General features: G+C 42.8%; 1 protein-coding gene across 13 annotated transcripts in view; it reads left to right on the top strand.

The window, feature by feature from the left end:
* Celf1 (CUGBP Elav-like family member 1) overlaps positions 1-17,927 on the top strand; it is a 78,710-nt gene extending 60,783 nt beyond the window's left edge. For 6 of the 13 annotated variants that reach the window (XM_021154745.2, XM_021154712.2, XM_021154717.2 and 3 more), the window contains 10 exons: positions 1,739-1,873; positions 2,323-2,402; positions 3,240-3,401; positions 5,445-5,520; positions 6,813-6,941; positions 7,840-7,953; positions 9,038-9,223; positions 11,118-11,261; positions 11,659-11,823; positions 15,003-17,927. In XM_021154745.2, coding sequence (XP_021010404.1) covers positions 1,739-1,873; positions 2,323-2,402; positions 3,240-3,401; positions 5,445-5,520; positions 6,813-6,941; positions 7,840-7,953; positions 9,038-9,223; positions 11,118-11,261; positions 11,659-11,786 — 1,154 coding nt within the window. In that variant the 3' untranslated portion in view covers positions 11,787-11,823; positions 15,003-17,927. Of the gene's footprint in view, positions 1-1,738; positions 1,874-2,322; positions 2,403-3,239; positions 3,402-5,444; positions 5,521-6,812; positions 6,942-7,839; positions 7,954-9,037; positions 9,224-11,117; positions 11,262-11,658; positions 11,824-11,911 lie in introns of all 13 variants that reach the window. The other 7 variants (XM_021154734.1, XM_021154729.1, XM_021154726.1 and 4 more) reach the window with 5 other exon arrangements.
* The last annotated feature ends 5,451 nt before the right edge of the window (positions 17,928-23,378 follow it).

Genomic DNA, 23,378 nt, shown 5'->3' on the forward strand with positions numbered 1-23,378 from the left:
CTGTAGCTGTCTTCAGACACTCCAGAAGAGGGAGTCAGATCTCGTTACGGATGGTTGTGAGCCACCATGTGGTTGCTGGGATTTGAACTCCGGACCTTCGGAAGAGCAGTCGGGTGCTCTTACCCACTGAGCCATCTCACCAGCCCTCTGTTTAAGTTTTACTAAGCTAGAAAAATAGAGTTAATAATAGAGAAAATATTATACATACACATAGACAGACAGACATATTTGCCAGATGTGGGGGAGTATACAGTGTGGATCTAGGCATTTAGAGTTTGAGACCCCTTGAGTCATGAGACCCAGAAAACATAGAATGTCCTTGAAAAGTATAATCCTTATAGACAAGGTTAAGGAGTAAAGTGGAGCAGCTGGGAAGAAGACCTGTTAGTGCTTTAGGAGAGAGCTTTCTGAGCTCAGTAGCGACAAGTCCATGGTCAGTGCAGGTGCCATGATCCTGCAGTTCAGCCACAAGCTATGACCCAGGTACTTTTGGAGCCAGAGATGGGATTCAGACTTGTAATATCATCCATAGAAGCGGAACATAATGGTAGTGGTCAAAAAGCTAGAAATAATCTTTGTTTCACTACCACAACTGAACTCTTTGAGAAAATACAAGTCTAATGAGTTCATGAGCTAATAACAGGAAGTTCATCAGGAAGCTCAGAGGGCAGTTTCTCTCAGAACCACTTGGGAAAAAAAAACAGGCAGACTTTTCCGGGGCTGTCCTACTGGCAGCTACGCTTGGTGCCGTTCTTCTTGAATGAAATTGTGGGAATTGTACAAGTTCCACAGTAGACTCCACCTGAAATTGGATGGTAGCTGGCTCATAAAAGTTCATTTAAACAAAATAAACAATGTTGTAAAAAGCTCAGAGGCTAAAACATTAATTTTAAATTCTCAAGAGTTCCAGTTAGAAACACAAAGAATGACTCGGGAGTCAGGCAGGAGGATCTCTGTGAGTCTGAGGCAATCCTAGAAAATTCCAGGACATGGCAAGTTCTGAGACAGCCATAGCTATGTAGAGATACCTGATCGAGGTGGGTTCAGTTGGGGGATAGGTGGGGGACAAAAGACCAAATGTTATTTACAGTGTAAGGACATTTTTTTTTAAATAAATAAAATTTAAAATATTGGAAAAGGCTGGGCGGTGGTGTCGCACGCCTTTAATCCCAGCATTTGGGAGGCAGAGGCAGGCGGATTTCTGAATTCGAGGCTAGCCTGGTCTACAGAGTGAGTTCCAGGACAGCCAGGGCTACACAGAGAAACCCTGTCTGGAAAAACAAAAAGAAACAACAACAACAAAAAAATATTGGAAAAGAGAAATTCTCACTGAAGTGTCTTCTGTTTGTTGATCATATCAAGTGTGAAAGCCTTTTCATGGTACTTCTAGAACAAACATATTAAGGGCAAGGCAAAATACTAAGAACTTTATATTTAATATCTACAGGCTTAGCCTATCAATCACACACTAATGGGTGAATTTAACTTGAACAAGAGCCCAAATTCTCCATATCCTATGGAAATGCTTCCAAATATGCATAATTTTAAATTACCGTTTTTATATCATATAATTGGCTGTTGCAATTTTATACCATTGAAATAAAATGATGGGAAGAAGAAATGTGTGTTAGAATCTGTGAAGTGGATGGTATGAGACATGGCCAGGCTCAAACCCAAGAGATTTGGTTCTTAACTCTTCGCCTTTTAGTGATAAGCCTTTTGTGTTTTACTCTTTTAGCTGTGGAAGACAGGAAGCTCTTTATTGGTATGATTTCCAAGAAGTGTACTGAAAATGACATCCGAGTCATGTTTTCTTCGTTTGGACAGATTGAAGAGTGCCGGATATTGCGGGGACCTGATGGCTTGAGCAGAGGTGGTACATTTTTAGAGCTTTTAAAACAGATACTTGTCTTAAATTTCAGTCTCTTATTTAACTGGACTAGTGTAAGTCAGATCCCTAGTCACCATAGATGAAGAGCTTGGGCCTGCTACCTCGATCTTGTCAATATTTCTAGTTGATCTCCCCCCACTCCCATATTGTTTAAGGAGTTCTGTCCTCAGTTTCTCTTGATGTCCAAAATGGAATTGTTCTCTCCATATTTACTTATCAGAATGAACTGAGATTCTTTGCTTCTTCCTCAAAACTTTCTATTCGTTGTCCCTTGGTAGCTTTTAGTACCCTATCATGAGATACAAGTGTATCTACTGAACAAGTTTGTGAACCCCTGAAAAGTAAGATCATATTTGTATTGCTAAGATGGTTCAGTCAGTGTCTGTCAGATAAGCCTCTAAATGAAGGAACGTTGATTCTTTTCCTGCCAGGTTGTGCATTTGTGACTTTTACTACAAGAACCATGGCACAGACAGCTATCAAAGCAATGCACCAAGCACAAACCATGGAGGTAAGGAGCAGAGAGGTGGAAGAGGAGAAACACCCCTTGCCTGACAGTGCAGAGATAGCTGTCTGTTAAAGTCTAGGAGCGTGTACAACACCAGATCACCCTGGAACTTAAAATGTCTACCTTAGGATGTAAAATACTATTTCTAAAACCATAGGGCTAAGTGGTTCAGAGCACCTGATGCTCTTGGAAAGGAATTGTGTTTGATTCTTAGCATCCACATGGCAGCTCACAACCATCTGTAGCTACATTTCTAGAGGATCCAATACCCTCTTCTGGCCTCTGTGGGTATTGGATGCATGTGGTACACATACATCCAAGTGGAAAAACAAGGTAAAATAAGGTAAAAATAAGGTAAATAAGTCTTTTAAAAGTTACCTTATTGGAGCTAGAGATGATGATGAATGCTTACAGGTCCAGCAGTTCATGCTAAGACAGGAGAATCATTGAACCTAGTAGTTCAGAGTCAATCTGAGCAACATAGTAAAATCGTCCCACTTTAAAAATGAACAGAAAATGATTACTAGAAATAAATTGCCTTTGCCATTGTTGTCTGTCAGAAGAGTCACTTGTGAAAAATAGAATGCAGCCGTCATATCTTCACAAAGGAGTATTTCTTCCTTGACTCAGGAAGAAGTGGTGTAAATTGTAGGTGTCTGTCTGCAGCATGCAGCAGCAGTCAGAGAACAGTGTATAGAGGTTTGTTTCCCCTTCATACACTCTGTGGGTTTCAGAGATCACACTCAGGCCATCAAGTTTGGCAGCAGTCATTTTTACTTACTGAGCCATCTTTCTGGCTCCAAAAGAAGGAATTTGACCCTTTGGTTTTGGTGTTTATAGGGTTGCTCATCCCCAATGGTGGTAAAGTTTGCCGACACCCAGAAGGACAAAGAACAGAAGAGAATGGCTCAGCAGCTCCAGCAGCAGATGCAGCAGATCAGCGCAGCGTCTGTGTGGGGAAACCTGGCTGGTCTGAACACACTTGGACCCCAGTACTTAGCAGTGAGTTCTGTGGTTTGCTTTCTGCAGACTTTGCAAGCTCCCAGCTGTTTCTTCTTCTGCTGTCTCTAGCTAACAAGCAGTGTCATTTGCAACGTTGGACATGTAGAGATAGTATATAAAAATGTAGGCATTGTCATTAAGTCGTGTTAGTCTATTTTATGGTTCCATATTGAAACTTTTGTTACAATTAAAGTAAAATGTTGATTTTAATTTAAAGAATTACCAGTATCTCATTTCCCTGCCTCTAAGAGAATTCCTTAAGAAAATCTTCACTATTCAGCATCATTTTCCATGTCTCTTTATACAAGATGTTGAGATCACCATCAAAATCTTTATTAAGTCCCCTAAAAACATGACAGATGTATCTTTCAGCAGACTGAAAGATTCTGAGATTAAAATTAGGATACTATTAAATGAGAGAGGTACATATTTGCATTTCCCAAATTGTGAATAAGTTTCCTTTAGTTGATTTCTCTGTTAATGACTTTGAGTCATACAGTCTAAAAGAAGGTCTAGATCTATAATCTATTATTGATGTTATGTTATAATTTATCATAATATTATAGGGGATTATTAGATTTTTGAGTCACAAAAGAAAGGGCATCTTTGTCCATAGTTGCACATGACTATAGTTCTAGTGCCTGGGAGATCAAGGCAGAAAGATCATGAGTTCTAGGTCAGCCTGTGATCCACAGTGAGTTCTTGGCCAGACTGCTCTTTACAGATAAAGAGGTTTCCTCTGAAGCTATAAATGGCAAAACCATTGAGTCTGTATGGGTAGTCTGGAAATGCTCATATAGGGATAACGAATGCAGTCATTTATTCTTTATTCTTTTAAATACTGCTTATGTATGGAAACAAGAAAGGTAATTATTTGTTAACACATACCAAGTTTTAATTAATTTGATGCTTACTGGTTTCCATTTCTAAAATGTTAGAACTATCAGTTTATTCTAACTAGAATGCCTTTAAAATGAGATTTTTAAAAAGGGTAAAGGGTTGTTATATATATTTCAATAGATTAAATTAGTTTTACTGCTAGGAACATTGAGAAATATTATGGTTTTCTGCCAGAATAATGCTTTGAAAATGATCTCTAGCCATGTGTGATGGTGCATGCCTTTAATCCCAGCACTCAGGGGACAGAAACAGGCAGATCTCTGTGAGTTTGAAGATACCTTGATCTACATAGTGAATTTCAGGATAGCCAGAGCTACAGTAAGAGAGACCTTCTCTCAACTACACACACACACAGGAGCATGCAACCAGAATTACTATAGTACAGTAGTACTGTACTATAGTACACACACACCTAAAATACTACAATATGATCCAATGTGATCATTTAAAATAGTTAAGTGGAAGGCTGGATGTATTGGTGTATACCTTTAATCCTAGCACTGGGGAGGAAGAGAGGCAGGTGGGTCTCTGAATTCAAGGCCAGTCTGGTCTACATGTTGAGTTTGGAGCCAACCAGGGCTACATTAGTTAGACCCTGTCTCAAAATAATAATAATAATAATAATAATAATAATAATAATAATAATAATAATAATGCCAACCAGGGCTACATTAATTAGACCCTGTCTCAAAATAATAATAATAATAATAATAATAATCATTAGTTAGACCCTGTCTCAAAATAATAATAACAACAACAACTGGTTGATGGTTGTAACCTAAAGAATGTGATGTGTTGGCCTCACTAGGAGAGCATGGGAGAGAGAAAGAAACTAGGAATGGCATGAACCAAGGTGTGCTGTGCTGGGGTCCAGATTGTATCTCTGTGCTAGTTCTGTCCTTTACTATGCTGTACTCTGCTGCACCAAGACTTGAGCTTGTCTCACTATCCAGAGAATGGTCTTTTGAGCCAGGGCACTAGCTATGCAGTCAGACTTGCATGTCTGTTGGCTTGGGGTTGTGTGTTTGACTTTGTTCTCTCTGGGGGCTTCTGCACTCTTGCTTTGCTGTGCTGTAGAGTTATCCCAGATGCAGAACCAGCCCTCACTCTCACTCTTGTTCTGTTTTTTGGTGTAATGTCTAGCTTTATTTGCAGCTCCTACAGCAGACTGCCTCCTCTGGGAACCTCAACACCCTGAGCAGCCTCCACCCAATGGGAGGTAAGTGCTTCCCTGCTGCAGAGGAGCACCAGTGCACAGGTCAGCAGACAGCTTCCTCAGTCTGAGAGATGGGTACCATTTGTGTCAAAATGTTACTGCTCGGGACATAAGTCTCAGGACTCAGCTTTCTTGATTCTATCATGTGACCCTGTTGTTGGTCAATGCCATGTAGCTCTTTAGTTGTGTGGTGTCTTTTATTTTAAGTTACTGTTGGGGAAGGAAAATGGCAAAGAAAACTTAGGGACCACTCAGGCTTAGGCCATTCAGATGCAGAAAAAAACTATATAGTAAAGTTAGTTTCTATGACTTACCCAGAGCTACTAGAACCAGGGAGTTTGTGTGTTTCTGAATTCATGCTGCTGTTGCTGTTAAGGTTTATGGAAAATATAAGTAACAGATACATGGTTTATAGCAAAATGAAGCTCTGAAGTCAGTCAGGAGCCAGGGGCTATCAAGTAAGTCTGAAGAGGCAGAATGTGAGGAGCTCTACAGTAGCCTGTGCCTGTACCCTGCCCAGTGGGGTGTAGTTAGGCATTGCATTGAGAAAGGGGGCATGTTTGGTGAGCTGCATTTTACATTTTGGTGTTTTGATAGTAATTGGTTTTGCCTTACTTTCTCTCTTGATAGCCTGTCCTCTAGTAAAATGCTTTACAAAATGTACAACATAATTCAAATTTGTTCTTACTCTGTGTTTTCTAGGTTTTACTTAAAATTCTTTCCCTCACATTTTTTCTGTCTTTTTCTGATAATTAATTTACTGTTACCATGGCAGTGTTTATTCTTCATTCCTTCTCCTAATACTGTTCTTTCCTGTTATTCCCATGGAGCCTTCTAGATCTCCTCCCTGCTTCTTTCCCTCCAAGAAGGCCTTACTTTACTGTAGCTTGTAGCTGTTCCCTTGGGCTCCTTCCCCTTGGTAGATCACAGGTATTCTCATTCAGTTTTGCCCACCTCTGTATTAGTGCTCATTTGGAGTTCTGTTATATTGAACTAGCAAGCTGTTCTCTAAGGAAGTGGCTTTAAATTTCTTCCTCCCTGCCGGGGATAGATCCCAAGGCCTCATGCATCATTAGCATGAGCTATACCACTGAATTAGAGCCCTAGTATTTTAAAGTTTCATACTAAATGATAGCTGAATCTTTTAGAGCCTTGTGGTATAGCATGGAAATATAGAAACTAAGTGTGTTCTTATATAGTTAGTTCCTCTTTGTCTGGGACCAGTTTCCAGTCATTGCTGGAATATATGATGAGCATCTAATCTGTTGGCTGATGCATTTTTTTGGATATTGCAGGGTTAAATGCAATGCAGCTACAGAATTTGGCTGCACTAGCTGCTGCAGCTAGTGCAGCTCAGAACACACCAAGTGGTACCAATGCTCTCACTACATCCAGCAGTCCCCTCAGCGTACTCACCAGTTCAGGTAAGGGATGATAGGGAACATTGTGTACCTTGGACACATCCTCTCTTTGAAGGCAGAGTCAAGGGCAGGGGCAGTCCATCTTGGAAAGAAATTAACACATACCAGGTAGGTTGTATTATGAACAACAGATTCAGAGGTCATGGTCAAGCTGTTTTCTGTCTCTCTTGTTTTTTGAGACAGGTCTCTATTTATGTGAGTCCTGGCTGTCTTGGACTTGCTGTTTGGAACAGGCTGGCCTTGACCTCAAAAAAGATCCGTCTTCTGCCTCCTGAATGCTGGGGTTAAAGATTTTGTTGATCATGCCCTTTTTAGATTTGTTTTTGTTTTTCATTAAATTTTTAAAAATTATTAATTGAGACAAGAGAGATGGTTCAGTGATTAATAGCATGTACTAGTCTTTCAGCAGATCTGGGCTTGGTTCCCAGTACCCACGGGAGGTAACTCACAGCTAGCTATAACTCCAGAGAATTCGACTTCCTTTTCTAACCTTTATGTCCACATATACATACCTTTACATAGGTGCACATACACACAGTTTAAATGATTTTGTGTGTGTGTGTGCGCGCGCGCATACCATGTAACAGTCAGAGGACTACTTGCAGTAGTTAATTCTTCTCACCTCGTGGTCCCAGGAATGGAGCTCAGGCCCATAGGGTTAGTAACCAAGCATCACTACCCACTGAACCACCCTCAGTTGTCATTTTTTTATTATTTGAAATCTCATCATTTTTAGTTTGTTGTAACCATCATTTGTCTCTGACTTAGAAGGACAATTATCAGAATTCAGTGATTGCAAAATCGCTTTTGTAAATAGAAAAGCCGATGGGATCATTCTTGTGCTTTGGTTCCTGTTGGCAAGAGAAGGCAAGTGATGATTTAACTCCTGAATTTCTAATAGCAGGGTCTTCACCGAGCTCCAGCAGCAGTAATTCTGTCAACCCCATAGCCTCACTTGGAGCCCTGCAAACATTGGCCGGAGCAACAGCTGGCCTCAACGTTGGCTCATTGGCAGGTAATGGGCAAGCCCTGGTTGTCATCAGACGACTTTTATAAGCTAGCCCAGTATAGATGTAGCAGTAGAATAATTGCCTTGCTTGCCCAAGAAAAATTAGAATAATCATGGGATTGTGTCAGATCTGAGGTAAATCCAGACTTTGCTGCTTAGCTAGCTGTAACCTTGGACCATCGTTCTAATACTCATTTTCTCAGCTGCAAAGCAGAAATAAAAGAATACTTTGAAGGGTACTTGGTTAAATGAGGCCAGGTGGTGGTGACACAGGCCTTTAATTCCAGTCCCTAGGTGGGAGAGGGAGGTAGACCTCTGAGTTTAAGACTGCCATGGAGAAACCGTGTCTTGAAAAACCAAAACAAGCAAACACAATCCCCCTGCCCTCAGAATGAAGTGTGAAGCCAGCAACTGGAGAGATGGTTCTTCTGTTGAGGCCTCCTCCTACTTTCCCAGAGGTCCTGGGTTTGATTCCCAGCACGCACATGCTGGTTCACAGCTCTCTGTAACTTCACTCCTAGGGTCGTGGACGCCCTCTTTTGGCCTCCATGGGTGCGGCATGAATGTTATACACAGATGTACATACAGGCAAAATACCCACACAAAATTTTAAAATACAAAAACAACTTTTACAAAGATAATGTTAAATGAGGACATAGAGCCCAGTGGTAGTAATCTTAGCACTGGGAAGATGGAGGCTGGCAGATTTCCCAAAACTAGCCTGGTCTACAGTGAGTTCCAGACAGCCAAGGCTACACAGAGAAACAAAACAAAAAACCAGAGTGGGTGGAGGGTGTAAGTAGTAAAGATGGAAAATGGACCTAGCCATTGGTGAGTGGTATCAGGCCCACCATGTGCTAGAAACAGGAATGAAGAGGGTAGTGATGTGATGTGGGGGTTTGTTAGATTCACGTAGCATTAAGGTCTGAAATAGGACTAGTCAGATGGATAGTCTAACTCAATGGGTAGTTCAAGGGGAAGTAAAAAGTCACATTTGGTGGGGAGAGGTCCATTTTTTAGTAACTTCAGTGTATTTGTCTTTAGTATCAGATGAATCTTTCTAGTTTATTAATCTTGCTCTTCCTCCAAGGGATGGCTGCTTTGAATGGTGGTCTGGGCAGCAGTGGCCTTTCCAATGGCACTGGGAGTACCATGGAAGCCCTCACCCAGGCGTATTCTGGTATCCAGCAATATGCTGCTGCAGCCCTCCCCACTCTGTACAACCAGAATTTATTGACACAGCAGAGTATTGGTGCTGCTGGAAGCCAGAAGGAAGGTAAGTGCACCAGAATTAGAAGTTGAGGTCTGGGGCAAGGGAATTAGGTAGACTAACCTTTTCCCAACTGAGAAAGACTGAAGTACGGTGCTTTCTGCCATTTTGTAGGGAGAAGAGTGTTTGGGTGAATCAGAACCATATAGATCCTCTAAGGATGAAGCTTATTTTTTAAATTAAGAAACAAATAGGCATTGGAATTGATCTGGTCATTTGATAAGGATCTTCTTTTGTTAGGGAGTTTTTGGTCATGAATCTACCAGAGGATTGTCTAAATATTCCTCTTAGGTATATTATTTGACATTTTTCTCTTTGACTAATGATGTATGTCCTAAATGAGATACTGAGATGGGATGGGATGAAGTGAGATAGCTGCTAGGTTTGATAGAGTGAGAAGTACATGGATAGAAGTGGAGTTAATATCTTTTGATAAAAATGGAATTACTATTAGGAAAGACTTCATTGACAGTTCCTGCTGGCACCTTAGTGTTTAGGTTTGACTAACTGGGTTTTTATAGCCACGATTTGATAAGGTGTCACACTACTGTAAGAAAAACAAGTAGCCTTTTTGGCTTTAGTGTGTGAACCAGTATTAAATAGAGGCCCGGAGGGTGTGAGGAAGCAAACCGAGTGTGTGTATGGTGAAGAGTAATAGGGTGCAGAAATGGCAGGTGCATGGACCTGGACGCCAGAATGGGCCATGTGTTTGACAACAACTAGGAGACATAAGTGGCTGGAGAATGGCTGGATTTATCATCTTAGTCACTCTTCATTAGAAAATCACATTGTAAGTAAAGACTATATTTTCCTATGAGTTCATTGTTAATCATGAGCACTTTTGTGTGTGTGTAGGGTTTTTTGTGGTTTTTCAAGACAGGGTTTCTCTGTAACAGCCCTGACTATCCTGGACTTGAATTGTAGACCAGGCTGACCTCGAACTCACCCCTTCAGAGTACTGGAATTAAAGGTGTGCACCGCCATGCCCAGTTTCACGGGCACTTTTTAAAAATGTCTTTTTTTTTTTAAACTTAGATGTAGTTTGAGTATGGTTAAATCAGAACTTGCCTATTTTTCATTAGAAGCTCCCTTGCAGCCCATTGTCATTCGCTACTCCATCCCTGCCTCAGTACTCCTGCCTCGGGCACTCCCAGTCTATTTGTCATCCTTTAGTGCCGGGGGCAGAGTTTTGAAAACTTATTTTTTATTGTTGTTTACTTGCTTTTGTTTGGAAGGCAGGTCTCACTATGTAGCCCAGGCAGGCTTGAATTGAAGTCCTCCTCTCTTAGACTCCTGAAGAATAGAATTACAGACTGAAGCTTGTTTTGACTATGTAGCCCATTCCTCCTCCTTTTTCTTGTTCTCTTGTGGCCTCCATTTGGTTTTACTACGTATGTACTTGCAGATCTGCCTTCTTTCCAATCCCTGTATACTCTCTCTGGCAAGGTATGGGCCTTTAACATCCTTCCATGAGCCAGGCATAGAACGGCCCACAATTTTAACACCAGCATTTGGAATGCAGAGGCCACTGGGTCTCTGTGAGTTTGAGCCTGGTCTACATAGTGAGTTCCAGGACATCCAGAGCTTATAATGGGACACCACACACACACACACTTTAATTCTTTAATTTCAGCACTTGGGAGGCAGAGGCAGGTACTTGTTTCGGGGGGAAAAAAATTCCTTCCATGAGATGATACATGGCTATGATACATGGCTACATGCAAGGGAAGAAATCTACTTTTAGAATTACTGCCATCTAGATAATCTGTTTAATTCTCCCTCAGAGAATAAATGTAGTAAGATTTTGTTAGTGTTAGTATAGAGGGGAATGAGAAACCATTGGCCCTTGGTGATGAGCATACTTAACACTGATACTCTTCCAATCAATGGATATTTGAAGGTCCAGAAGGAGCCAACCTGTTCATCTATCACCTGCCCCAGGAGTTTGGAGACCAGGACTTACTGCAGATGTTTATGCCCTTTGGGAATGTCGTGTCAGCCAAGGTTTTCATAGACAAGCAGACAAACCTGAGCAAGTGCTTTGGTATGTTGACCTCTCTTCTGGTGTAAGAATGGGATTAAGTATTTTGCCACTGAGAGAGAAAGAAAGTGGCTGCTGACAAATTGAGAAAAATCTGAGTTTGAGTTTGACCTTAGCGCAGATCATATGACCTCTTTCTGAGCTTTAGTTTTATCTGTAGTAGAGGTAGTGATTTCTGCTCACAGTATTGGTCCAGAGGAACTAGTGTATAGAAATGGCTTTGCAAGGGGAGAAAGAATACTGGTAAATGTCAGGCAGTACCGTTGAGAACCTGATTGTGGTTTCATGTGGTTGTCATTGCCAGAATTGTTGTGCATGCTGAGAACAAATGAGATACGTACAAGGACTGAACTCCTTGCTTTGTTAGATTCCTCACCTAGGTTTCTGCTTGAACATACAGGTTTTGTAAGTTATGACAATCCTGTCTCAGCTCAAGCTGCCATCCAGTCCATGAACGGCTTTCAAATTGGAATGAAGAGGCTTAAAGTGCAGCTCAAACGTTCGAAGAATGATAGTAAGCCCTACTGAGTGCTCCCCTCTCAGACTGGAGTGAGAAGATCTTCTGGTAAGTGGGGGAGGAGCACCCTTAATCATTCGAAGCCCTAAGGCTGTGTGTTAACAGCCCTGGACCCTGATCCCTGCCACTCTCGCAGGCACAGCTTGCCCTGAAGACTCAGCTACTGCCTTCTGTGGGAGTGTCGCTTCGTACAGAGGACAAGTTTGTGCTTTGGTTTCCAGTGTTTTACTTTGGAGTTTAGGTGCCATATCCTGAGGGGTTTTGTTTTGTTTTGTTTGTTTTGTTTGTTTTTCCCTTTATTTAAAGTTTGCTGTGTTTGTAACCAGTTTGTTGAGAAGGACCAACACCAGTCCACCTTGAGGAAGAGGGAAATGGGTTTAAAAGATCATTAGAACATGCCCCAAACCATGGAAAGAGAGGGCTGAGCAGAACAGAAAGTTGATCCCTGAAGTCTCTCTCCCTGTGTGGAAAGAATGAGAACTAAGTCTAATGAGGTACGGGGTGGGTAAGTGGGTGAGGTGTCTTAGCTTCTAGACCCCTTAGAACTGGCTGCTTTCTGTGGAAATGCTGAATTTATGCCACCTATTTTTCTAATTTTTGTCCTGGATTTCTGCCCTTCTTTCCTAAAAGGGGGTAAGCAAGTCTCATGAAATAATGCACTTTTCAGTTAGCCTGAAATATGCAAATAGTAGGGAGATAGATACCCATGACTAGGCAGCCCAGCCCACATTCGTGTTATATTAATTGCCCTGCCTGGTTGGTGGCTCTTTAGGGGAAGCAGCCAGAGAGGTCATGTTCATTAATTTTAACATGAAGTTAGACTATACCCATTTCCAGTAGTTTCTTTTGTAGAAAGTATATGGAAGTTCATAACACCAAGGAATGTTGCCTCCTTCTCTGGCCACAGTTTTCTCATGAGGGCAGACATAAGAAGCTCTTAACAGCATCTCTAGCCAACAAGGGTGCAGTTCATGGGCAGAGCTGTCAAGAAGCCATCTGACTAAGGGAGGAGAGACCTGCTTCTTGGTGTGCCTGAATTAAGGTCGCTTCAAGCCACTTTGCTATATTTGAGCAGAGCGTAGTATTCAAGAAGGTTCAGAAGTGCATTTCTGCCTCCTTAATGAAGGTACCCCAAAAGCTGTGTTCCCATAAGGTCTGGCAGGCCTCTCCTCTAGCCACTCTAGCCCCATTTTCTGTCCTTGAAGACAGAAGAACGTATAGGACGTTTACAGGCTCCATATGGATTTAGTGTTCATTTACCTCAGTATTAACCCATGTTCATTTTGTCATCATGCTTACAGTAAGCTCCCTGCTGCCTTTCACGGGTCTTAACTCCAGCCTTTGCCAGTGTCCCACACAGCCTCTGGGCTCTCCTGCTCTAAGAGAAGCTGTGGGAATATGCATCTGAGCAGAGGTAGCCCTATAAGTATATGATTAATAGTCACAGCCAGGGCCTGGGTTCCTGGGTCATTGGAAGCTTAAACCTCATAAGTTAAAAGTCTTGACCCCTAGCAGCAGAGATTAGAAGGGGCTGACCTGCTTTAAGTCAGATGGGGATACTCTCCTTGTCATGCTGTCCCTGTGGATAACAAACGGGGATTGACCATCTTGCTGTTGTACAGGAAGTTGTTAGTGGTGTGTTATCCCATTGATGCTGGGACAGCTATTCTCTTATAGTGATAAGTTGAGTCTGTTGTCCTCTTAAACATGAAACATACACTTCTTAAGCTGAACCACGTAAACTTGAATTCTGTGCACTGGGAGAAAAGTGTCCTGTGTTTCAAGATAAAACTGTTCTAAAGGCTTCCAGGGTATTGATGGAATTTTTTAAAATAATGCAAAAAAAATAAAAAATAAAAAACTTTAAAAGGAAAAAAAAGAAAAAAATGCTAGGTTGGGCAGGCACTGCTCTGAATCCCAACCGGCCGGAACCAAGAATGTTGTTTCTATTTTTATAGAAGTTTTATACAGCTCCGGGGTGGAGAATATTTATTACCTAAATTATATCTCTGGAAAAGGCCAGGATTTTGTAGAATCCAGAATGTGATTGTTGTACACACAGGGTGCTGTGTATGATTGAAACTACTGACTTTCTGTGACCGTTTGCAGCCCAGGTAACCTGTCCAAGGGGAAGGCTAACATTAATGCTGTGAATTGGCAGAGGCGAGAGCTGTGCTCCACAGGGAGCTGCCAGTGCTGTGCTCCCTAACCTTCTGTTCTGTCTTCCTCCTCGGCCAGAACATCACGTTCTCCCTTCTCCTCTGGTTCCCTCTAGCTCTCCCATTTCATTGTCCACAGATTTGTCCTGTGCTCCAGGACCAAATGAAACTTTCCTAATGATATTAGAAGCAAAGGAGTGACCCCACCTTTGGAACAGACCCCAAACTTCATACCTACTTGTGATTTCTAAAAGGAGCACTTGCCCCAGCAGAGCCATGGTCAGCCATGGCTGGCTCAGTTAGCCAGCTAGCCAGCTGGGGAAACCATGTACTTCCATTATCCCGTTTGCCCAAGTGCATAAGCACAGCACTAGCACTGTCCTCGAGCACAGTTCCCTCCCCAGGCCAAAGATGGTTTTGTTGAAGAAGCTGCTCCCCTCTAAGTCTTGATGTGAAAGGGCTCAGCTTAGAGTGGAGACTGAAATGAAGTCTTAAGCAGTCCATTTCTGTTGTGTGGAGGTTTCACTCACAGTGTTTTCTGCTGTAGTTTTGTTTCGTGGATTATATCATGCCATTGATTTGCCTTCAGTGCAGCCCAACCACTATCTCCTGGGTTCCACAAGAGTGGCCAGGACGTATGTGGAACCTTAGGGCTTGGATTTCTGGGAACAAGGGTGGGCCATCCTAGGATTGAGCAAGAAACTCTGGCCCTCTATCTGCCCTAAGTAGTCTCCCTCCCACTCTAGTTAGCATCTTTTGTTGCTGAGACCCTGCTTGCCCAGAGACTGTCTTCATGTGTTAGGTGCTTTGCAGGAAATCCAAGCCTTAGGTTCCCTTCTGTCTTTGGCAGTTGGATGTTCTCTTGGTGTCCTTCATGTCCTTTTGAACTTTCCCCTGTGTCCATTGTTAGCATGTGCAAAAGTTCTTGTCATTTCCCACCCCTGCCCTTCCCCGTCTCCTCATTTCAGGGCTGCATACAGTGAGTGTCCTGTTCTCTCTCTCTGTTTGGATGTATTGCTCTGTGTAACTCAGTGGATCTCCCTCTTTCTGGTTTGTTTTTTTTTCTAGATTCCTGCCGTTTGTTCATCGTTGTGCCTAAAGCATGTCGATGTGGCGTCAAGTACATCGTCCAAATCCCTGTCTCTTCAGCTTCTCTGATGCTTGAACTCTCACCTTTGACCTTGTGTTGACCTTTGATGCTGATGTGTATTTTATTATGTTTGTTTCTTTCTTTGTTTTTTCTTTTTTCTTTCTTTTTTTTTCCCTTTTGTGCTGCCAAATTGGTTTTGCTAGAACGACTGCTGAAGGGAAAATATTTAAACTTGCATTTGAATATAAAAAAAAAATCTATTTTTCTAGAACTTCATAAGATAACCACTTGATTTTGTGATTCCAATTCTTTGTAACTGTCTCAGAGCAGCCCTACTAGCACATGCCGTGTGGTGTTTGTATCCTTGTGAACACACAGCCAGTCCGCTTCCAGGCTTTGTTCCTCTGTGTGCTTAGTTTTAAAGACAACTTTGAAATAAACAATGAAATAAAAGATGTCACTAAAATCTTTGAGGCTCCTGAACACATTTTGCTGACATAGTTTTGGGGCTTGAGGAGACCGCATGTTGTTATTAATTTTTGTTTTTCTGAGTTCTCAACTGCAGAAAAATGTCTGAAATACACCCTGCCCCCATTCCCTTTTCACTGGATGCTGAGGTTTGGGCCCCAGCTAGCCTTTTTTCTTTTCCTTTTGTGGTTCTTCCTGAAGCAGCCCTGCAGGGAAGCCCTAGGGTCCCTCTTCCCCTCCCCTCGGCTCAGCCAGCTCACACCGTGCTTCTTCCTACAGTCTCCACAGCAAAATGTGATGCTTTCAACTTTTTTGGGTTTTGTATTGTTTTTGCCTTTTGTTTTGTTTTGAATTTTTCCTTTCCTACTAAGATTATGCCCAGAAAAAACAAGTTGTGCATGTTTCCTGCTGTTTCTTCACACCTTCGTATGTATCACCTTCACCTCTCTGTTTTCTATAGTTTGTGCAAAAACTGACTGATTTAAAGGGGTTTCAAAGAAGATGTTTTAAATTGTTGTGGGGTTGATTTTTTTTTTTTCTCAAGATTGTATTGTTTTATTTTGAAGTGGCAACTTTCTCCTCTATTGCCCTTAGAGTGTTTGCCTGTGCACTTAGACTGTCACTCTTTGTGGTGGCCTCCAGGTCTCTGGGGGATCCAGGAGGCTGGGTCTGCTCTGCTCAGGGAGTACAGGGGGCCAGAGGCAGAAGCAGAACCAAAGGTGGCTGTGGGTAGGCAGGATGCTTAGGGCATCAAGGCTAGATCACGGAGGGAGGGAGGGCAGGCGGGCAGTGCTTCTGATTACCCAGAGGAGGCCATTTGTGTACTGAGTGGCAATATACCTGCCTGCCTGCGCTTTCCCTAGGTGACAAGCACAATAAATACTACAGTCTTCACACTGTTTACAGCTCTGGGCACCAACCACCCCGCACTGGCTCTTCACTATGGCTCTGCTCTTACTTAGCTAATAGAGTTGGGGAAAGGGCAAGAAACTGTTTTTAAATTGGGTGAAGAGCCAGATAGCTACTGTCCCCGGGTGCCAGGCCAGCCAGTTCTTTGGTTTCCTAAGGGAAACTTACCCTCTTCTCTTGTAGCACCATCCAGCCTCAGGGTCTTGGGGACTTGGAAGAATGTGAATAGAGGAGGAGAGGCTAGAGGAAATGAGTAGACAGGGATGGATCTGTGAAGAGCAGAGGCTGCAGGGAGGATTTTTGACAGATCCCACTGAGACTTAAGCACTGGTGGGAGGGAAAGTGGAAGCAAGATTGTCCAGGAAAGGGTGGCAAGGTGCAGCAAGGGATGGGGGTGGGGAGGTGGCATCATCCACTCCCTGGTGTTGAAGGAACTCCAGCACAATTTCTGCTGTGGGACCCCTACAGGTTGCCCATTATATTATGCTTGAGGCCGCCTTACTAGGAAGAAATGGCAGCCAAGTGGGGGACATAAGTAGGCTGCTTAATGTCCTGGAAGGGGTGGTAGGATGGAAAGAGGCCAGCGCCTAGCATGAGAGAACCTGCTGTGTGCCCACAGTCTGACTGCACAGAGCGCCTCTGTCGGCAGGAGGTGCTGAGGTCCTCTTCCTGTGTACTGAGAAGCTGGGCTTGCCAATATAGTTTGCTTTCGATTCCAAGAGGAGCTCTGGGAAAACCTGTGGATAAAACCAAATGCCAAATGTTGGACATTGTTTCCTTTTCCTTTTCTCTCTGATTGTTTTAATTGTTCCGTAGTGGTTTTAATGGATTTGAGACCCTGGAGCGGCAGCTGCCTTTCTGATTTCCAGCTGCTTTTTGTGAATAATTTAAAAAGAAAAAAAAAAGAAACTTTACATTTTGGAGACAAACCTGTGTGAGTTTTTTATTGGTACAAACGTTGTATTTAACACTAGGGGTTTTGTACAGTTTTTTGCCTTTTCTACTAGAAAACAATGTAAAGTGATTTCACAATGTGAAGAGAAAAAAATTGCCACTATGACCAAACGCACAGTCTGTTCTGCAGCAACAACGGGATTCAATCAACTCAAAGTCGTGATTCAGCCGTAGAAATGCTTTTCTTGACCTTGTTTGAGCTTTCCTTTTTCCTGTTTGATTTATAAAAGATGTCTTTTGTGTGTGAACTTGTGTTGTACTCTGTAGAAAATTATGGATTTTGCTTTAATGGTTTTAAAAAAAAAAAAAAAAAGGCAAGAAGAGCCCGTGTAGCTTTTCTTACCTAATCACAGTTTGTGTAGTGGATTAAAAAAGAAAAAGTTGTTAAAAGTTTGGAGCAAGGGAGTATGTGTTTAAAAGGACTCTCCTTCCTTTTTGTGTGTTTTTCCTTTTGTCCCAATGGGGAACCTAAATCTGTTTTAATTGCACAGACACACAGACAAAAAGTCATTTTGTATCTGCCAAGTGTGGTACCTTCCTTTGTTTATTTGCTATTAAACTGTTTGAGAAGAGCTGTTTGTCTTCTGCCTTGTCAATTGGGGGGGGGAAGGGGGGGCGCCTCCATGCTGACAGACCTGATGATAATTCAGCTGAAGTCACACAAAGCTCCCGAAGGAAAAGACAGTTTCTCTCTGGAATGCTACTTGTGTGACATGTCTGCATTCTACAAGGTCACCATAATATGGAAACACCTTGAAACACTTTAGTAGCTTTAATTTGTCCTCCCTCTTCCATTACTGCTGATGGCCTGTGTGAATCCTAGATCATGGCCTTCTCTCCAAGCCTTTAGTCTTCAGCCCCAAAAGTAGTTAGACCTTTAAGGTGCCTTAAGTTAATTCTTCAGATATTCTAGGTCATTCTCTAATGGAGCCTCCTGCCTAGGGCTGCCTTTGAACTTCTGGGAGCTTGCAGTTCAGCTACTGGATCTGAAGAGGCAGAGACTCTGGCCGAGCCACAGCCCTGTCTTTGTCCAGTCCTTCACTACAGCTGTCACCCTCCATGGAGACTCCTGGTAGCTGGGTAGTCCAGTCTTCACAGAACGGAAGCCAGCCTCTCTGGATGCTAGAGCTGACTTGAGGGTGGTGCCCCTCTATTTGGGGTGGACCTGGTGGGTAGTGTAACTCAGGTATTTCCTGGACACTGTCCATTTGATATTCACATGAGGAATATAGAGATCTTGTCAACCACACTTGCCTTTAATTACTATTTTTTAGGTCTCCATTTCTGTTCTTACCCCCTGCCCCCCTCAAAATAGAATCCTGTCATGTAATCCCAGCTGACCTCACAGTCTCAGGAGCCTTTCTGCCTCAGCCTCCCTGATGCTGAAATGATATCATGCACTTCTATGCCTGCCTGGTTTTAAGTGTGTTTAAAATCAGAAGTCTGGGGCAGGGGATGTAGCTCAATGGTAGAATGCTTACTTGGGGTCTGTGAGGCCCTGGGTTTGATCCTCAACACTGCAGAAATAGAAGCAGAACTTTATAGGAATCTGCAGATATTAACCCTAGCTAATGTCCATTGGAATATTTGCTGCAGTAAATTGATGTGGGAAACGTGAGGCTCAGTCTACATTCTGTCCTTACATCATTCCTAGGCAGGACTGCTTGCCCGCCTCCCCAGCTACATACTGACAAGTCAGTTGAACAGCAGCTGTGTTGCTGCTAGAATATGGGGGCACTCAGAATTAGATTGAACCGTCCAGATCCCAGGCCCTTGTCTCTTAACCACCAGAGACAAATGTCTCAAAAGCAGACACTAGTGTGTTCGTTACCCAGCTTTTCATAGGCAGTTGCAGTGACCCCAGGCTTCAGTGAGGAGAGACTCAGTGGGGCCTTATAGCTTTCATACCGTCCACCTAATGCCCACAGGTGACTGCTGATCACTACTGCTCCTGCAGAAGTGCCACCACCTGTGGGAGCCAAGGCTCCTCTGTGGCATTTCTCTATAATTCCGCTATCCAGTCTTGTTTAATGTTTATTTTTGAGACAGTCTCTCTTACTACATAGCCCTAGCTGGCATAGGACTCACGTAGATCAAGTTGACTTCCAACTTGCAGTGCCGAGGTTTAAGGTGTGAGCCACCTCATCTGCCCTTAATGTTTTTATTTATGTATATTCATATAAAATGTGCTGTCTTAACTGTTCTTCTACAAATACTGGCATTTACGTACAGTCAGTGTTTGTGCCATTGCACTTAAATGACTTTTTTTTTTTTTTTTTTTTTTTTTTTTTTTTTTTTTTTTTTTCGAGACAGGGTTTCTCTGTGTAGCTCTGGCTGTCCTGGAACTCACTCTGTAGACCAGGCTGACCTCAAACTCAGAAATCTGCCTGCCTCTGCCTCCCCAGTGTTGGGATTAAAGGCGTGCACCACCACGCCTGGCTTAAATGACTTTTTGATTTTGGTTTTTTGAGACATGCTTGTCTGAGAAAAATAAATGTGCTAATAATGTAAAATGTCTATTGAGCATCTTCCATGGGTTCTGTATTTCATACTTTGAAGAAATGGTATGGTCAGAGCCTTCTGTGGACTCTTCCCAGAAGTTAGTTATGTTAATGGTTTCCTGTTGACAATGCCTTCTTTCTCCCCCTCCTCCCCTCTCTGTTTTTTTGTTCATTTTTTGAGATAAGAGGCTAACCTCAAACTAGCTTGATCTTCCTGCCTCAGCTTCCTAAATCCTGGGATTATGGGCATGAGTCTGGCTCACATTTGATTCTCTTTGACTCAAATGCATGGCAGTGTATGCTTTAATCCTAGCACTGAGAGGCAAGTGGATCAGTGATTTAGAGGCCAGCCTGCTCTACATTGTGGACTCCTGTCCAGCCAAGGTTACATAATGAGACCCTGACTAAATAAATAAATAAATGAAAATGAAAATTTAAAAACAGGCTAGAAAGCTGGTTGGTTCTGTGGGTTAAGAGTGTGGATTGTTGGCAGGCGGTGGTGGCGCACGCCTTTAATCCCAGCACTTGGGAGGCAGAGGCAGGCGGATTTCTGAGTTTGGGGACAGCCAGGGCTACACAGAGAAACCCTGTCTCGGAAAAACAAACAAACAAAAAAAAAGTGTGGATTGTTCTTGCAGAGGACCCCTGACTTTGGCTCCCAGCACCCAAATGGGGCTGCTCACACCTTGTAACTCCAACTGCTGGAGCTCTTCTGGTCTCTGGGCATCTGCACTAAGTGTACTTACTAGCCACATGCAGTGACACAGACATAATTAAATCTTTTCCATAAGCAGGGTAGGGGACTAGAGAGGTGGCTCAGCGGTTAAGAGCACTGGCTGCTCTTCCAAAGGTCCTGGGTTCAATTCCCAGGACCATATGGTGGCTCACAACCATCTATAACAGGATCTGATGCCCTCATCTAGTGTGTCTGAAGACAGCAACAGTGTACTCATACTTTTTTTTTTTTTTTTGGTTTTTCGAAACAGGGTTTCTCTGTGTAGCCCTGGCTGTCCTGGAACTCACTTTGTAGACCAGGCCTGCCTCTACCTCCCAAGTGCTGGGAATAAAGGCGTCCGCCACCACACCCGGCTATGGTTTTGTTTGTTTGTTTGTTTTTTGTTTTTTTGTTTTTTTTTTTTAAGGCAGGGTAGTAGAGCTGCTCTCTTAGTCATTCATTACCTTGGGATTGGGATTCTACATTTCTGAGACATATAAATTAAATGGTAGAATGAACATCTTTCAGTTTAATGGCATACCTAAAAGCTATTGCTTTTCTTTCTCGAATTTTATAATGTTTGAAGTCTGATTTTTGTCTCTGTAATACAGATGGTAACTTAAAAACAGTTTGCATTCCCTTATAAAACGCTTCTGTGATGGCCCACTACCTTCAGTGCTTGTTTGTCATCTGTCTGCTGTGACTTTCTTGGTCAGCATATGGGTGTCCTATCAGATGCACATGCTACGTTCATCTAAGCAGCCTGGTCTCTGATTGAGAAAAAGCCACCAGGAAGGAAAACCAGGTTTTCCCTTCACCTCTGGGAATGTCACTCTGATATCATAGCATTTCCCTTGGGAGAGTTGGAGACGTTGTGACTTTCAAGCACTGATTCCTCCTTCTGGAATCTTCTCCATCCCCTACCATCTGGCATTTAAATTACTTTGCTGTGTGGCCTTTGTCTCTCTGCAGGGGAAGCTCCAGTAATAGGGAGGGCTTTTGTTTTTCTAAAGGAAAGTTATCTTGGCTTGAGAAACTGAACTGTCTACTGGGAACAGCACATTTCCTCTCCCAACTATTCCCTTGGACAAGTTCGGAGTTTGGGGCTTGTTTGGTTATCTTTTGAGACAGAGTCTTAATACAGTTCTAACTGATTTGGAACTCTTTATGCAGACCAGGCTGCCCTTGTATTAGAGATCCACCTTCTGCCTCCCAAGTGCTAGATATAAAGACTTATACTGTAGTGTCTGATGAGCTGGGAGAGTTTAAAAGGTAGGAGCCCATCCCTGTGCAATTATCCCATTGGGAGTGGTGCAGCTATTATCCATCCTAAATTGGGAAGGTTCTCATCACTCCAGAGGCCATATTCATGAATGTTTGTTTTCCTAGCCCTTGTTGACTAAGCTACTTTGTGTGTGTATGTTTCAAGACAGGTATCTTAGTTTGGGTTTTATTGCTGTGAATAGACACCATGACCAAGCTCTTACAGGCAAATATTTTATTTGGACTGCCTTACAGTATCAGAGGTTGAGTCCATTATCATCATAGTGGAAGGGTAGCATCATAAAGCATACTTAGTGTTGGAGGAGCCAAGAGTTCTACATCTTGATTTGAAGGCAGCCAGGAAGATACTGGAATTTCATACTGGGCAGAGCCTAAGCCAAAGAGGCCTCAAAGCCCACCTACACAGTGACATACTTCCTCCAGCAAGGCTGCACCTCCTAAAAGTTCCACTCCTTGTGACCAAGCATTCAAACACAGGAAGCTATGGGGGCCAAACCTAATCAAACCACCACAACAGGGTTTTTCTGTGTAGCCCTGGTTGTCTTGCTGCTTAGATCTATAGACCAGGCTGGCCTGGAACTCAGAGATCCACCTGTCTCTGGCATGTGTCACCACCTCTGGCTAGACTAATCTACTTGTAGCAGTTTTTTGCGTTCTGGATATTTTGGATAAATGTAATCACAGGCTTTTAGATAGCCTGCATCCTGGGGTGGCTTCTCCTTTCTCTTCTAAGTCTACACAATGAATAAATAACCTACCAGCTGTCTGTGGCCTTTCCAGCCCTTTGAGCTTGTCTTCTATCTTGTTTCAAAACCATCCGACTTGTGTATGTATCCCTTCCAACCCCACCTTCCCTTCCCCTAATGTGACTTGCCTCATCCTAAAACTCTGTAGAGCAGTGGTTCTCAATCTTCCTAATGCTGTGACAGTTTCTTGTGCTGAGATGATCTCCAACCATAAAAGTGTATTGCTTCTCCCTAACTGCAAAATTGGTACTATTATGAATCTTAATGTGAATATCTGGTATGTAGGATATCTGATGTGACCCCAAAGGGGTTCTGACCTATAGGTTGAGAACCATTGCTCTAGACCTACATCATTCCAGACAGTTTCCCCATTAGCTTCTGTAATTTTTGTTTAAGATTTGCTGGGTGGTGGTGGTTCATGCCTTTAATCCCAGCACTCTGCACGCAGAGGCAGGCATAATCTCTGAATTCAAAGACAGCCTACTCTACCAAGCAAGTTCCAGGATGACCAGGGTTTTATATTGAGAATCCCTGCTTCAAAAACAAAAAAGAAGGAAGACTTAATGTATTTTTTATATGCATGAATGTTTTGCCTGCGTATATGTGTGTGTGCTGGCATATGTGCCTGGTGCCTTGGAAGCTCAGAAGAAGGAGTTGGAACCCCTGAAACTGGAGTTAAAGGTGGTGAGCTGTCAAGTATATGCCAGGAACTAAACCATGTCCTCTGCTTGAACAAGTTCTTTTAACTTCTAAGCCATCTTCTCATCCCTAAATAAA

The sequence above is a fragment of the Mus caroli genome, chromosome 2 (assembly GCF_900094665.2).
Source record: "Mus caroli chromosome 2, CAROLI_EIJ_v1.1, whole genome shotgun sequence".
Lineage (NCBI taxonomy): Eukaryota > Metazoa > Chordata > Mammalia > Rodentia > Muridae > Mus > Mus caroli.